Consider the following 16,876-nt stretch of genomic DNA (forward strand, 5'->3'; position numbering starts at 1 on the left):
CTGTTCGGCTTTTTCTTTAATTCCATTATACCTCACATCCTTCCAGTGAATGTCCTTTTTTATTTAAGTTAGCAGTATTTGGTCTCTAGTCTTTGCAACCAACGAACACTTAACTGAGACATATCCCCAGTGCTAGCACACTGTCTGATAGAGTTGGTGATGAATAAATATCAAATAAAATGTTTATAAAATGACATTGGACAGCTGATTTTTCACAAAAGCACAAAGGCAACTCAGGGGAAAAGAATCGCCTTTTCAGCAAATATTGCCGGAGCAATTGGGTATCCATACATAACACACGTGGACTTGGGTCCATGCCTCAGGCCATAAATAAAAATTATCTCAAAATGCATCACAGACCTAAACATGCAGCCTAAACTGTAAAACTTCTAGAAGAAAACATAGGAAAAGGTCTTTGGGAGCTTAGGGTAGGCAAAGATGTTTTAGACATGACGCTAAAAGCACAATCCATGAAAGAACAGATTGGGCTTTATTAAAATGTAAAACTTCTGCTCTTCAAAATACACTGTTAAGAGAGCAAAAAGACAAGGCAGTAACCGGAAGAAAATCTTTGCAAAGCATATATCTGATAAAGAACTTCTATTCAGAATATATAAAGAACTCTCAAAACTGAAGAAAAGAAACAACCCATTTTTTAAAAATGGAACAAAGATCTAAACGTGCACTTCACCCAAAAAGAGGTACAGATGACAAATAAGCACATAAAAAGAGGCTCAAGGGGCCGGCCTGGTGGCGCAGCGGTTAAGTTCACACGTTCCGCTTCTCGGCAGCCCGGGGTTCGCCAGTTCGGATCCCGGGTGTGGACATGGCACCACTTGGCAAGAGCCATGCTGTGGTAGGCATCCCACGTATAAAGTAGAGGAAGATGGGCACGGATGTTAACTCAGGGCCAGTCTTCCTCAGCAAAAAGAGGAGGATTGGCAGTAGTTAGCTCAGGGTTAATCTTACTAAAAAAAAAAAAAGATGTTCAACATCATTAGTTATTGAGGAAATGCAAATTAAAACCACAAGATGCCACTACATACCTTTTAGAAAGGGTAAATTAAAAATGACTGACTATACCAAGTGTTGGTGAGGACGTGGAAGAAATAGAACCAGAACACACTCCTGATGGGAATGTAAACAGTCCAATCACTCTGGAAAACAATTTAGCAGTTTCTTAAAAAGTTAAACTTACATCTACCATATGATCCAACCACTCCCCTTCCAGATTTTTACACAAGAAAAAAAGGAAATATATGTCCACAAAAAGACTTGTACACAAACGTTCATAGCAGCTTTATTGGTAATAGTCCAAAACTAGACACAGCCCAAACGTCCATCAACACATGAGTGGATAAATAACTTGCTGGACATCCATATAATGGAATATACTCAGCAATAAAAAGGAATGAACTATTGGTACACAGAACAACATAGATGAATGTCAAGATAATGATACTGAGTAAAAGAAACCAGACCAAACAAGAATACATACCGCCTGATTCTATTTATATAAAACTTTAGAAAACGCAAATGACTCTATAGTGACAGAAAGTAGATCAGTGGTCGTTTAGGTGTGGGAGGCAGGGAGGGATGGGCACAAGAAATTACAAAGGGGAGTGAGGAGACCTGAGGATGATGGATATATTCCCTTGATGGTAGTGACAGTTTCAAACGGGTATGCATAGTCAAAACTTATCAGAGTATATACTTTGGATATGCTCCACATATTAAATGTCAAATATACCTCAATAAAACTGTCTAAAAAACAGCCCCAACTCAGCTCTCAAATTTGGAGGGGAGCAGAAAGGAAGCAGAATGGAAATCTCAGTTAAAGGCCTCAGGGAGGATTGTGAATTACCCAAGTATGTAAAGAATCCACACTGGCTCGGCCCAGCCCAGCCTCCGCAGAGTTTAACGAGCCATCTCCCTGCTATTCTCCAGAAATGGTGACAACCACCACCACAGCGTCTGTTTTTGGGAAGAGAATGACCCAATCAGTATAAAACGAATTCCACGTCTTGTGAGAGACTGTCAATTAAACATATAATCCACATTTATAAACATATTTAAAGGACTTCCTACTTGCAGAATATCGAGAGTGAACTTTTTGCATGTGAACCCAATACAGACACTATTTATTTAATCTTTTAGAGCCTCGGTTTCCTCATCTGTGAAACGCCATAAGAAATAAGAAAAACTGGGAAATTAAAAAGAGCAAGACTTTGCCAGAGTATTAATTCTGCCTTTTTTGGGCAGAGCCTCTTTCTTCCCCCTCTGCTCCGAGAGACCTCCATTTCCTCCCATCTCCACCACCAGTAACTTACCTTGAGGAAGTCAAGTTTCTCCCAGCCTCCATCTCTCTATCACTAGACTCCTAGAGAGAGTTCCAGGAGAAAGGTCCCTGCCATAGCCCCGACCTGACCATCACCTTAGTCAAGAAGGCGTCCAGGCTCCGCCAGACTCAGCTGTGACTGAGGACCACACTGATGGGCTGGGCTTGGCTTGAGCTCTCTGCATTGCGTATTCCGGAGGGTGAGCTTCACTCTCCAGACAATCGTTGTTGTTGAGCGGCTAGAGGGGGACTATCTCAACAGCATCCCCATTTCTAACGGCGGATGGAGGTAGTTCCCAGGGTGACCTGTGTTCTCCGGGAGCAGAGCCATGTGGGCTTTGATTCTCTAGGGGAGGAGACAAGAATAGGACCTACTGAACAGGAATAGTGGTCAAGCCCACAGACCCTAGCATCATCTTCCAGCCGTCACTTAATGTGTGGGAGTTTATCGTCTCCAAAACTCAGTTGTTTCATCTGTACAATGGGGCTAACGCTTTAAATATTTCGTTAAATGTTATTAACTTCCATTAGAAATTACAGCACATTGGCCAATTACTGCCTTGAACACTGAAGACAGCACTTAACACATTAATTCAACTTTTTCCTAAATATATACTCAAATCAAAAGCTTGACTAACTATAACTTACTGAGAAAACAAAGCTTTCCCTTTCTGAGTTAAGAATTTGAGAAGACGACTCAGAAGCAAACTAAAATCAAGGTCCTAAAATGGTACAAACCTCAACGGGCCAGGCGGGTTTGCCTCCCCCAGCCCCGCCTCCATGCAGACCCGGCCCACTTCCGGCTGCCCCACCCACCCTCTGACACTGGGACCCCGCCCCCTCTGCCCAGTCCCGACCCCCGCACCTGATCCCGGTTTCCATTGGGTGAATCTGGACGCTGTAAACACACCCGACACACGCACGTTTGGCAGGGGCGGCTTCGCGCCTGCGCAGCAGCGCCGCCGGGCCGCCGGGGACTGGGGCCGGGGGGAGGGGGGCGGAGGTCAGGCGGAATCTTCCTCCGTAATAAGCAGCTACGCGCCCCGCGGTCCTGGCTCCGCGGGTCCGCTCGGATCGGGCCTGGGCGCTGGCGCGGCGGTGGGTCCCGCCGCGGCGGGCGCGATGGAGGCCGTGCCGGAGCCCAGCACTCCCGCCGGGGGAGGCCGAGAGCGCCGGCGGTGCTCGTAGATGCGGCGGCGGCGGCGGCGGCGGCACGGGCTCTCCATGAGCGAGCGGCGGCGACGGGGGCGGCGGCACCGGCAGTTTTCGGTCCCCGGGGAGGTAGGAGGACTTGGCTTCCTGGGGGACGAGACTGGCCGGTGCGGGGTCGCCCCTCGCGCGCACTCCCAGGCGCGGGCGGCGTCTCGCCGGCTCCGGGTCCGGGGGCCGCGCTCGGTACCGGGCCTTCCCGGCGCGGCGGGCCGGGCGGGGGCGTGGCCGGAGCGCGGGGACCGCGGAGGTCCTGCCCCGAGCCCGCGCCGCCGGGCGGGGCAGCGCGCGGCCGGCTCCGGGCGATGTCGGGGCGCTGACTCGAGGGGGGCACCCTCGGGACCCCCCGAGCCCTTGAGAGTCCGGCTGTCGGCGCCTTGGGCAGGTGGTCTGGCGCTCACGACCAGCCTGGAGTACAGATCGTCCCCCTTGGCAATGGCTGCGGAGGAAAGGTGTCGTTTTGCCAAAGAAATAGAGGTCGGGGAGTTTTCCAGGTCTCTGCAAACTGGCGGGCCCGCGGGGTGCCTCCTCCGGGGCTCCAGTGCAGCGCCTGAACGGACCGGCTTTCCCACGGTGGGGCGAAAACTTAAGACAGTTTCAAGTAAAGCTCTTTCCAGCCATTTCTCCATCTATCTTAGTAATTTTTTTATTGTACTTTACTCTGGAACAAATCACCACCTTAATGCTGAAACTAGGTTGTGTCCTCTACTGCTTCCAATCCTCTCTACCCGCCCAGTTTCTTTTTTTTTCCCCCAGAAAAAGGCTAAAGAAGTTAGTTTCTTTATAGAGAGAGATATGGATATAAAATTGTCGTTTAATTCTCTTAGAATAGAGCTATTACTTTGAAGACCTATAGTTACTCTTCATTTGATCGTGTCTAAAAGATACTTTACAGCAAAATACTACCAAGATTTACTGTTCCTTTCCAATGCAATATTTAGGAATCTGAATTCAGGCTCTTAATCTTACGACTTTGCTACAAAGTTCTTCAAAATCCAACAGAAATAAACCATGAAGAAAGTTATTTTCATTTTTAAAGTATTTGGATGCCTTATGATTTTTTGAAAGTCTGCTCTGGAAGCATGTCGGTTTCTGTTAAGGAGAAAGTGAGTTTGTGTTTTCCTAGGCTCCTGAGTCGCCACGCCCTCCTGTCCTAAGTGGTTGACTAGGGCCAACATGTTACTGACTATATATAAACATCTACACTTCAGACTAAATATAGTGTTGAATATTTTAGAGTCCACAGTATCTTGCCTCAAGCCGAAAATACTCTGTGAGCGTGGGTTTAATATATCGTAGAACTGAATTTTTAGTCTGCTGGTATTGCAGGATCAGTTTGAACTTAATTTCTCACACAAATAGAACACATAGGTCTGCCGTGTTGAGTGCTGGGTTCATGTAATGCGTGGGAGGATGCGGCCCGAGAAAAGACGGAGTAAGACCCTGACCTCGGGCAACTATCTTCTCTGTTCCTATTCCTCACATGCTTCTATTTTTCATGAAAATATACTTTCCCGTAGAGGTAACATATTGGGAAACTCCATGATGTTTTTAGTTTAGACGTATGTTTGTCCCGAGTAACATAAAGCAATTTTTTCAAATCAGTTTCGTTAGGACTTCATTCTTTAATTTCTTTAAATTTTGCCTTATATAATGTACATATGACACAAACATGTTACTAGAATACTGTCAGTGACTTTAAACAAAGTGCATAGCTATCCTCAAGGTTAGCGGAAGGATAGGTGCCAGTTTAAATGGGGAGGACGCCTCAGTTCATTCCCACAACATGCAGAGAGGGCAGTCAGGACTCTTTCCAAGTCCTGAATCCGATCTTCACAGCGTGGCCTCTGCAGTTTAAGTTCTAGGATATCTAGCAGGGCGCTAAATTGCAGGTAAAAATCCCAAAATGCATAGAAATGGTTTTTGTATTAGCTGGGCAACTCTTCAGTTAGGTTCTCATGATTGCTTTTCATATGTCTTCTGTCAAAGCTAATTGGCCATTATTCTGAAGCCCAACTAAGAATTCCCGTATTTCAGTTTTATAAGTGGAACCACACATATTAACAAGAAACAGGGAGGAAGAGGTTTACATTATGAATACACCCAACCAAATTTAGATTGTGTCTTTAAATAGCTTTATTTTCATTTAGGAGTTTTTTTATTACAGGGTTTTCCTATATCAAAGATAAAATCTGCAATATAATTAATATAAAGGCCTATCAAATGTCCATTCTCTATATCAAAAAAAGGTTGCATCTTCTTTTTTTGTTGTTTAAGATTTTATTTTTCCTTATTCTCTCAAAAGCCCCCCAGTACATAGTTGTAAATATTTTAGTTGTGGGTCCTTCTAATTGTGGTACGTGGGACGCTGCCTCAACGTGGCCTGATGAGCAGTGCTATGTCCGCGCCCAGGATCAGAACCGGTGAGACCCTGGGCCACTGAAGCAGAGCATGCAAACTTAACCACTCTGCCATGGGGCCGGCCCCTGCAGCTTCTTTTAAAGATTTTTATTTTTCCTTTTTCTCCCCAAAGCCCCCTGATACATAGTTGTGTGTTTTTAGTTGCAGGTCCTTCTAATTGTGGTACGTGGGACGCTGCCTCAACATGACCTGATGAGCGCTGCCATGTCCGCACCCAGGATCCGAACGGGCGAAACCCTGGGTCACCAAAGTGGAGCGCGCAAACTTAACCGCTCTGCCATGGGGTCGGCCCCAGTTGCAGCTTGTTAGATGGTCTGTCCAGAGACCATGCATATTGCCAAAAAAATGGCTCGGCGCTTGAATTGTATTAAATTTTTTTGTTACATCTGGAGGCCATCTAACCAAACAATTTAAATCTTTAGATAGCTTTATTTTCATTTAAATATATCTCATGCATTTAACGTATGAAGTCACAAATTTACATGTTCTATTTTAAACTTTTAAAACGCAGGATGAAGACACTGTTTGAAGAGATCAAAGCATCAATTAAAAATAACTATAACCAAGATCGCTCATTTTGGAGGCCTGTTCTTCCTTGGGGAGGTGTTTTTACTATCAAAGCTGGCCGCAAAGCAGTGTCCTGTACGCCACTCTATGTTGAAATAAGACTGAAAAATACCTGCACCATAGATGGATTCTTGATGTTATTGTATGTCATTCTTAATGAAAATGAAAATTTCCCCAGGGAACTCTCTCTTCATTTAGGTAGAGAGTTTGTAGACTGTTTTCTTTATTTAATGGACACCTACAGTTTTACAACTGTGAAGCTACTTTGGATTTGGGACAAGATGGAAAAACAGCAATACAAATCTGAAGTTCACAAAGCTTCACTGATAATTGATTTATTTGGGAATGAGCATGACAATTTTACAAAAAATCTCGAAAATCTCATGTCTACCATACAAGAGAGTTACTGTTCCAACTGGCGATGCCCAACTCGAGTGCAGGAAGATCAGCAGCGCACAATTAATATAAAGTAAGTTGTTCTAAATTCTGGTCACTTTTAGCAAAAATAGTTTACTTTTTTAAATGAATGTTGCTATAAATATATATACGGTGAGAGTACTTCTCAAAGTACAGACGCTGTGTAAGTACTTACACGTCGAGCAACCACACAAATGCAGGACTCGCTAGTAGGTCCCACAACAAAAATGTTACTCTCTGTTACATCCAAACATGTTAGAATTTATAAAACCGACGGATAACCATTTCACATGCAAAGGAATGAATTATCCAGTACGCAAAATGTTTACTCTTGCTTTGAATTTACTAATATGACTGTGTAGATAATTAATTCCTTGTGTCACAAACTTAACCTCTCAAAGACAAGTTGTTACTGTATTGGAATGTTTCACCCCCTGAATGGATCTCTGTCAGCTAGGCTAGTTCTCCATGAACAAGAAGATTGAAAGTACTCCTTCATGTCATGTCCAGGGCATAATTATAGACAGAAACCCCAAACTTGGACTCTGAGCACCTGGAGAAGACGAGGATGTGAGGAGCTTTTTCACTGAGTAGGAAGGTGCTGGTAGCCTCTGAGTGTTTTTGGCTTTGAAAGGAAAGGCAGCCCTCCACCCTGGTGAATGACAGGGAGGAAGGCCGACCGAGAAGCCCTGGTGGAGTGCTGGGAAACGCTAAAGCCGCCAGCGGACGTGAGCTGGAGAAGGGATAATTGCCAGGGGAAAAAAAACAGGACAGAAAAACAGACCCAAACACATTGTTGTCAGAAGGTGTACGTGAACCCTGTGGTCCAGAAAAACAGCCTAACAGATTGTTCCCTTTGGGGAATGTACGTCATGTGCCCTAGTTGATTAAATTCACGTTCCTTTGTAGCATGCTTGGTTTAATGGCGTAACATTGTAGCATGCTTGGTTTAATGTCGTAACGTCACGCTACTTATGGAAAGCTGATTTATTGTATTCTTTTTGGAGTCTATCAATTAACTTCTCTCTTGTTCTGAAGTACACTTTGTCAGTTTTCCTGTATTGCTGATGTGATGATGGGGATTTTGAAATCGCTCTCAGGGGAAAAAGTTCTATTACTCTAAATCGTAATGGACTAAAAAGCGTTTGAGAAATTTGTGTTGTTTTTTGAAAACTAGTATCTTTTAATTTGTATCTGTTTTAGAACTGTAATGAAATATTTATAATCTTATATTAATACTAATATTTTATACTTCTCTTAATAAAATATTGTTCATCATACTGTATATAACTTTTTAAAGCTTTTGCCTATTTTTTTAGTCCTGTATTTAAAACAACCTCTGAAGTATGTAGGAAAAAATTTTTAACAGATTGGGTAACTGAGGCCAACAAAGGCTGGAACTTGCATTTAGTCAGGTAACTAATCGGCTGCTCTCCCAATTCTGGATCCTTCCTTCTTCCCCCCGGACCACAATCCCCTATATGGAATCCTCTCGAAAATGTTTTAAAGTAAAACACCTCCATATTTCACGGTCAGTTTACAGAAAGATTTAATGTTCTCGGAAAGCTTCGCGCGTTCATGTTTATTAAGTGCAGCTGGTTTCTATACTATCAGAAATACAAAGATGAATAACACAGGTTATACTTTTATACTTGGCAATTAATTGACCTGTAGAATTTGTTATCCTGATAATGTTTTTACGTGTAAAATATTGAAGCAGTTCTTACCTGCATTTTGCAATTGTTGTAGTCCTCCCCAAGAAATTCCACATGGAAACTTGATACGACTGGCTGTGGATGAGTTATTCTGTTCCAGGATTGAACTGTGTGAAGAGCATGGGTGCGTATATGATAGACATTTATGATGAAGGTATTTCTGTTTTTTTCAATAAAGAAACCTGGGCCAATATGCTCTTTGATGTTAATACTTTATGAAGTAGCAACTCATAAGTATTTAGGAAACAACAGTTTGGGGATCTTAACACCTTCTAGTTTACTGTGCCATCCTATGCTGTGTTGTTCTTATCCAGTGTCACTATGTAGAATGTAATAGTACAGTTAATCGATGAATACAAAACAAATGCCTTTTCTTTTTTTCCCCACTGCTGAGTAGGTACAATAAAACCTTGGTTAACCGGAACCCAGCTAATCGGGACTCTCAATTAACTGGATTTTTTTCTGCACTCCTCATTTAGGAGAAAGAGGTAAATGGCAACCAAAAAATTTAACATAGTAAAAAAATAAAAGTCCAAAAGGGCAGAACATTTTCATCCCAATCTCGTAACAATTTCTGTAGCTACAGTATTGTACAATGAGAATTAATATTTAAAAGGATGAGCTTACAGCTAATTAATCACAAAAGAAGGAAAGACTAAAATATATTCAGTTAATTGTCCTCAAGTCCAGAAAGTGAGGTAATGTATTTTAGCAACAAATACTGAAACAAAATGGTTTTCTGGTTAACTTAGTTTAGTCGATAATGGTTATTAACCAAAATACTGTGTCCTGAGCATTCCGGTTAATCGAGATTTTACTGTATAATTATATTTGTTGCATTCTCATCCCTATGCTTAATACCTGATATACTAAGAAAACAGAATTTGCTTCCTACTGATGGCAAAAGTAAGCAATTACAGAATTTTCTGCGGTCTGAAGAGGGGTGTAAGAGTCACGTCACTCCCCCCTTTGCCATTTTCCCCTTTGCAACCAACTTAGAGAAGGAAAAATGTATCTACAAATGAAAGCTTTTCTATCAGTTCAAAAGACTGTGTGCTTTTGTAAGCTTAGCTAAAAATAGCCAGCTTTTCCTGGAATTTTAAAAGTACCATTTCTTGCATATAGAATCCCACAGCTTATAAACTTGTGGGAATAGGTGTATAAGCTGTTAACAGAGCCACGGCCATTACCCATACCTAAAATAGATAATTATGCTTATTATGAAATTAAGTAATAAAGATAACCCAGAAGTGATAAAAGGCAGCTTTGTCCCAAGTGTAATAAAGTTCATGCCTATTTTCAATTTTAGGTGTGGTGGCTTAAGAGAATTTTCCCAGCGAGTTTTCTGCCACGGGGCACCCCCTTTTGTTGTCCTAAACATGCAGCATTGGAAATCTGAAGATCTGGCATATGTACCCTATTACTTGGATTTATCTGATCACAAGTAGGTATCTTTTTTTGCCTTTTTTTTAATAAAACTAGTAAAAAATAAATTTATTTTATATTTTTCTGCTATTCTACCATGATTTTGATGAGCCCTTAAGGAAATATTGTTGAAAAACTCATAGCTGTCTGTTTTTTTTATATCTTTATTTATGTGTCCTGAATAAGATCAGAGTCTACTCCAGGGCGCAGTCACTGGCAGTGTGCAGTGGTTGGTGCTTGAACTGTGGGATGGGCAGAACTGGGGTCCAATCCCAGCCCCTCCTTTTACGAGCTGTGTGACCTTGTGCCAGTAACTTAACCAGTTTACACCTCGGTTTTCTTATCTATAAAACAGAGATGACAGTATCTATCTGGTGCCGTTGTGAGGGTTTAATGAGACAGCACATGTCAAGTGTTGAGGAGAGCACCTGGCACATAGTGAACAGCCTGTACATACTGGCTGTTACTGGTATTTCAAGTCAGACCAGTGTGTCACGTGAGGTCATCGTTTAAACATAAAGTGTTACTGTCATCATTACAGATAAAAATATCTGCATGCAAATTAGGACATACAGGATTCTCTTAACTTTCTGCCTTTAAAAGTTTTTTCTGTGTGTTTTCTCTTATTTAATAGAACCATATAGGTTACGAGTTAATCTGTTAAAATATGTTTTCAAAAATTCTTAAATTACATCAATTTTTAAAATTCTTAAACGTTTACTCCAGATTGCCAGTTGTAGTACTTGATTTTTACAGATGGATATCTTTTGCAGGGAATAGAATACAGACAATCTCTGTTTTTTTATTCCATAGTTAAGAATTTAAGGAACATTTGTCTTAAGAACAAAGTCTTGCAGTTTTCTGCTCATGTTGTCGTCTCACCTGCAGGTATCTCTTGGAAGGGGCCACACTCTTTAACAAAGAGGAACATCACTATTCTGCAGCTTTCCAGATCGGTGGACACTGGCTGCACTATGATGGCCTCAGAAATGTGAATTTAATTTTGTTAAATAAACCCCCAGAGTTTCTCCTCTTGTCATCGTTGGTTTATATTCGAGCCACAGAGAAATAAATATCGACTCATGCTAAATGCCATTGTTTTCCCTCCCGCCCATGCTCCCCAGATGAAGGGCTTTTATTGTCTATATACTTGGTATCCAAGGAGATGGTTTAACTACACTAGTTTCAGAGGTGTATTTTCCAGTGATGACCCCAGGTACACGTTTTATATAGAGAATCTATGCAAAATGTTTGTATTTCTTTTTTCTATATCCTGGGTTATTTTTATGCAAGCATATTTTATGTTGAAATAAAATATATCTTGTAGCCTTTGTATTTTTTATTTATATGTACCTCGACGTTTTTTTTTATGATTCTGTCCTTGAATTCAAGAAAATACTTTGTCATTTGAATTCGCAATGTTTCTTTTTGGATATCCAAATAAAACCTGGGTACCAGTGAGTATTTCAGTGTATGTAAATTTAACAGTTCCAAAGGTATCTGACTATGTTTCTTTGCCCTACCTCACTATAGTCCGAAGTGCACTGCTGGATCTCGTATAGATTTGAATGTATGACTTGTAAATGGCTTAGTCTGTTTGACCTGTTGATTTGCCTAATTTCCCTGCAGCAATTTTAAAAAAATGCTTTGGTGAGAATGTTTTTCTGAGTTTGAAGGATTTCTTTATAATGGCGGATTACTTTAACCACTTGCTAAAGTAGTATAAACCTGCCAGCAGATTGTAAGTGTTAACTAAGCTCCTAAGCTTACAGTTTTTATTTGTAATCAAATTATATAACTAATCTAAACACTTACCTTATAATTAAAAGTAATGTAAATTCTCTAATAAAAATCTGTTTTGCAGGTAAGACAACTATAAAAAACATATGAGGCAACTGGATGTTTACTAATGTTGGATTAACAATAGAAATGTACTTTACATATATATTTAAGAGAAAGTGGGTGCCTGGGAATATTTCTTTTCCTAGTAAGTCATATTGGCACAGAGAAAAAAATACTTAAATTTTTGGAGTAATGTCTGCTATCTCCCTTTTAAGTAGTAAGTTGATAGCATGAGGCTTTGATTTCCAATATAAACTACTAGAATTTTATAGTCACCAGAATATTATATTTCTTTTCAAAGACTCTTAAGATCTCTCTTCCTTTTGCAATTTAAAGGAAAAAATTAAGTCAAATCCTCAAGGAAAAATACTTTTTGAAATTGGTCACCATCTGTTTTAGTGTTTGTATTTCAATAAAGAGTTCACCTTAGGGTTGGGGTTGAGATTGAGCGCAATATATTTGGAGATTTTTACATAACAACACAGTGCACTGCTGTATACCGACTTGCTAAGGTTTAATTCAATAAATTGAGTCTTACACTGGCCTGGTGCCATATTGAGATAACTCACTAAAGAGTGGGTACCTGTCAGTACAACGATGCTGGGAAATCCTGACTTTGAGCAAATATTATGAAAATTCCTTTTTTACGTAAGACAAAAAAAAGTGATTGATTTTACCAAAAAATTCACCCCAGGGTTTATTTAAATAGTTCCTCCTGTGTATTTAAATAGGATTGATTTATGGTAAATTTTTCTGGGACACCTTATTATATGACTCGAAGTTTACGAAAACAAATATCAGCATATACACAAATGGTATAGTTAACAGAATTATTCTTGATGAAGATTTATTCTTGTAGGAATTGCACTTTATTTGGAATAATACTAGTTTATCACGAAATAATAACTTACCTACCTCACAGGGTTGTTGTGAGGATTAAGATGTTTGTTAAAACTTTGACTACTTTGAACATGCTAATAAAAAATGTATTTTTTCTACCTCTTTCATGTATAGGCAAGTCTCCCAGATTGTCTCTTACTAATGAACTTTTCAGATCTTTTTTGATGATTATTTAGGCAGTAGCTCATATCAGTAATGGATTTAATGTGTGATGGTATTTAAGGATGCCTTCCGGACCCCAGAGGGTGGGGATTGAAGGATAACAGGTGGTTATTGTTATAGTGGTTGGTTGGTGAAAAGAAGAAATTATCCCCTGCTGACCAGATAGTGAGTAGAAAATGGGTGAAAAGAACGAACTAAACTAGATAATCTGCGGCATGTGAAGGGGAGGATATGGAAGATCCTTCCTAACCTTAAACACCCTTGGGCAAATGGAATACTGTGGAGGGGAAAAGATAGGAGGGAATAATCAGAATATGTTTTTAATCAAAATGCCACAAACCACAACTATACCTACGAGGAGAGCAAGCATGGTTGTAAAACCCTGGCCTCAATCGGGATAAAGAACGAACAAAGCAAGCTCAAGGAGGAGTCGCCAAGTTCTCTGCAGCAAAAGAAACCTTCTCCCCCAACTTAGCAAATAATCTAGTTTAGATTTATCCTTTCAGGTAGCTTTTCATTGTTAATTATTCAAGCTGACTTAATATCTGAGGCCTCGTCAGCTGGATCTGGTCCTGTCAAAGAGGGGACGAAACCAGACAGCTCTGCCTGCACAGGCCTGCTCCCTAGGGTGAAGCCGCGTTCCCTGTCGTTCTCCGAGTGAACGAGCAAGATGCGTGAGCAGGCACCTGCTGTGGCCCACGAAAAAGCTGTCGAGCTGAGCATATCGACAGTCTAGTTTTATAATTAAATGACTTTGTGACATTTAATCATTTGAAAATAATTGTAAGGGACTGTCAGCAGGCAGAAAGAGTAAGCAGTTTGTGTAAACATGAGTGCAAATAGTACCAGTGAACCACAGCCGGAGCAAACAGTGACGTTCTTCTCATCTTCCTTGGTTAATGCACTAACATTCAATATCAGCATCAAATTCTTCTTCTTTAAAAGCTAAAATCACATAGCTTTTGAATTTCATCTTAATGACCTGAGGCCTTACTAATGGGCTCCTACCCAACCCACCCGGCCCAGGGTTCACCTGGACAGCCTTTAATCTCAAATTTAATTTGATCGCAGGGAAAGCATAACCTTTTCCTGTATCCCTGGGAAGTTGGCGAGGAAGGTAGTGGAGAGGCGTCTGTAGCTAGCCCATGTCTGTGTATGCTGATATCTACCTGATGGTGTATATTAGGTTGTTTACCCTCAATGAGCAATCAGTTCATAGTCCATCCACTGTTTTCTCAGTGAGGTCTTCTGCAAGCTATCAAGAGGAATATCACTCGAAAATGAACAAGTGAGCTGCTCCAGCAGGACTCTCAGAAGTGACGTGGAATGGAACAGGAACTTGGGGAGCAAATGAGCTGCGTAGACAAGTTAGCCCTGGTAGAATTAGAAACCCGCTGTTTGTATGCTGACCTATATTTTCATTACTTGCTTTCTCTTTGAATTTTCTGAAGTCTCATTTTTAATATGATTATAAAAGTAAAATATAAATCAGTAACCCCAGAAAAAGTGTGAAGAAGAAAATGATCATGCCTGATCTCTCCAGCCAGTGATAATCATTGGTACATAGTGGTAAAAGCTTTTTGAAAAGTCCAGCATGGATCCATAGTACTGAAGAGAACCAGGAACTAAAGAGCGGGGGCTTTGAAGAAAGAAGTGTATACCCTTGGGGGCCAAGACGGTGGTGAGGGAGGTAATCGGCATGAGAAAACTCGAGAGGAAAGTGCAGCCCTGAAGATAACTGCTGTGGCCACCTGTTCAGACACTTCTTTCTACCCGGACACCTGCCTTCAGGAGTGTCCATCTTCTCAAACCTTCAAGGACTCATTATTTTATTTTATGAAGGATGTCATTTTATGTTCTGCCACCGACATCTCAAAACTAGCATCCCAGGTGTCAGAGCTGGAAAGCGAGACCCTGATGGTATAAAGTGTTTCAAAACAGATACAATGAAGTAGATTTTCTCTGTTTCCCTGTTAACAGAGGAGTATAAAAGAGATTAAAATACACTGGGCATAATTAGCTTGCTTTGAGGGTAGAGTAGGAGAAAGCCGGCTGAAGGAGTTTGTGAAGAGGAGGGAAACAAGCACAGTAAACAGTGCTGCACACCCAGCACATGGGGATTTCAGGGCAGCGGGAGAGGAGAGGGGAGGGCGGAAGGTGGGAAACAGGAGAGCTGACTGTGCTCAGGTCAAGAAGAGACCAGCTTAAGGCTTAGAGAAAATGGCTGGCTGACTAGGGAAATCCTTACCCAAGGAGGGTAAGCTTGATTTGGGGGCTACAAACCAGAACCAGCTAATAGCAGACAGACTTTCTCTGCAGGGTTCATTTAATGGATACTATCTACTGTTTGCTGGTAGAACCAGATATGATTTCTGTGCTGGAGGTGTGCAAAGAAAAGGAGAAGGATGTGTCAGTCAATCAGGACCGTGTGGAGGGAAGTACTGGGCAGGCGAGCACCTCAGGCTGGGAGAGTCCAGAGGGGCCGCTCTGCAGACAATGCTGTGAGGTCTTTGAAACAGGCCTTTCACAGGTGCTGCCCGGCATCCCGGGAGGAGGTCTGTGGAGGAAAGAGACTACAGATTGTCCAACATGAGATTTCAAGGGCAATTGTAAGCTTCCGTTTGTCTCCTCTGCGACCCCCAAAGCCTCACCACCTTTCATTTCCATTAAAAAGCTATAAACATTAAAGATAAAACAAATTTCAAACACCATCAAATTAAAAAGAACTTTATTTAGCTCAAGGATTAATCCACAAGGATTAATAATGTCAAATATTTTCTATTTCTGATAGGAGAGGAAAGGGAGAGGGCCATTGGGATGAGTCCTCTGTAAATACTTGGTGAGTGAGTTGTCGACTGGACCCGTTGGAGGCACAGGGTTGACGATTCCCAACTCTTGCCATTTTCTACATGGACACTAGGTGGTGGCAGCTCCCCAGTATGGACTGTAAAGGAGCTGGAGAGAAAGAACCATGCCTGCGCTTTCTGGCCTTAAAGTATTAACCTATTTTATAACTTGGGTGAGGCAAGGGCCTTTTTCCTTCTGTTCTATGATACTATACACAGTCGTAGCTCGGGGATAACATACACTGGCGACACCTTTGATGAGGTCGGCTATGCTCTCTGCCAACAACAGCCCAGCTCAAACAATGTTTGTAAATTGACTCCTGGGGTTTCTTCATCTACTTCCCTAATTTTCATGGTTTCTGGACTCCTCTCTGCTTTCTTCACCTCTTCTTTTGAAAAGGGCTGGGAATTCCTGTCCCTAGAGAACTTACGGAAATGCCAGAAGACCTGATTCAGGATTGACATTTTTCAACATGGAAGAGGGAATTGATGGGGCCAATGAGGTGGCGTAGTGGTTAAATTCACACCCTACACTCTGGCGCCGGGGTTCAAGGGTTCGGATCCAGAGGGGACCTACACACTGCTCATCAAGTCACGCTGTGGCGGCATCCCACGTACAAAATAGAGGAAGACTGGCACAGATGTTAGCAACAATCTTCCTCACCAAAAGAATAAATTTAAAAAAGATAACGGAATTGCAGACTTCCAAAGTGAATTGTGATGTGTGATCACATCACCACTGGATTCTCTTATCATCAGTTCTCTACATCCGATTCTCCTGCTGTCAAGGAGAGGCCAGAGTACAGCAGTTAAATGCCTAGGCTCTGAAGCCAGATGGCCTGAGTTCAAATTCCAACTCTAACACTGGTTGTACAGTTTTGAGTCTATTACTGAACTCCTCTGTTCCCCAGTTTCCTAACTGTAAAATGGAGATAATAATGGAATATATCTCATACGGTGGCAGTGAGGATTTAATGAATTATTACGTATAGCACTTAGTGCCTGACACACGATAAGCACATGATATTGTTTAT

The 16,876-nt window shown here is 41.5% G+C and overlaps 1 protein-coding gene across 1 annotated transcript; it reads left to right on the forward strand.

The window, feature by feature from the left end:
* Positions 1-3,475: 3,475 nt before the first annotated feature.
* C1H14orf28 (chromosome 1 C14orf28 homolog) lies at positions 3,476-12,945 on the forward strand. The gene is made up of 5 exons (XM_070629813.1): positions 3,476-3,619; positions 6,480-7,004; positions 8,702-8,791; positions 9,977-10,111; positions 10,981-12,945. The coding sequence occupies exons 2-5, from the start codon at positions 6,481-6,483 to the stop codon at positions 11,162-11,164; spliced, it is 933 nt and encodes a 310-aa protein (XP_070485914.1). The 5' UTR covers positions 3,476-3,619; position 6,480; the 3' UTR covers positions 11,165-12,945.
* Positions 12,946-16,876: the final 3,931 nt, after the last annotated feature.

This window comes from Equus przewalskii, chromosome 1 (genome assembly GCF_037783145.1).
Source record: "Equus przewalskii isolate Varuska chromosome 1, EquPr2, whole genome shotgun sequence".
In the NCBI taxonomy this organism is placed as follows: Eukaryota; Metazoa; Chordata; class Mammalia; order Perissodactyla; family Equidae; genus Equus; species Equus przewalskii.

Coding starts and splice junctions, on each gene's coding strand:
- C1H14orf28 (XM_070629813.1), top strand. CDS start 6,481: ATGAAGACACTGTTTGAAGAGATCAAAGCATCAATTAAAAATAACTAT. Junction 8,792..9,976: donor GAACTGTGTGAAGAGCATGG/GTGCGTATATGA, acceptor TTTCAATTTTAG/GTGTGGTGGCTTAAGAGAAT. Junction 10,112..10,980: donor TTGGATTTATCTGATCACAA/GTAGGTATCTTT, acceptor TCTCACCTGCAG/GTATCTCTTGGAAGGGGCCA.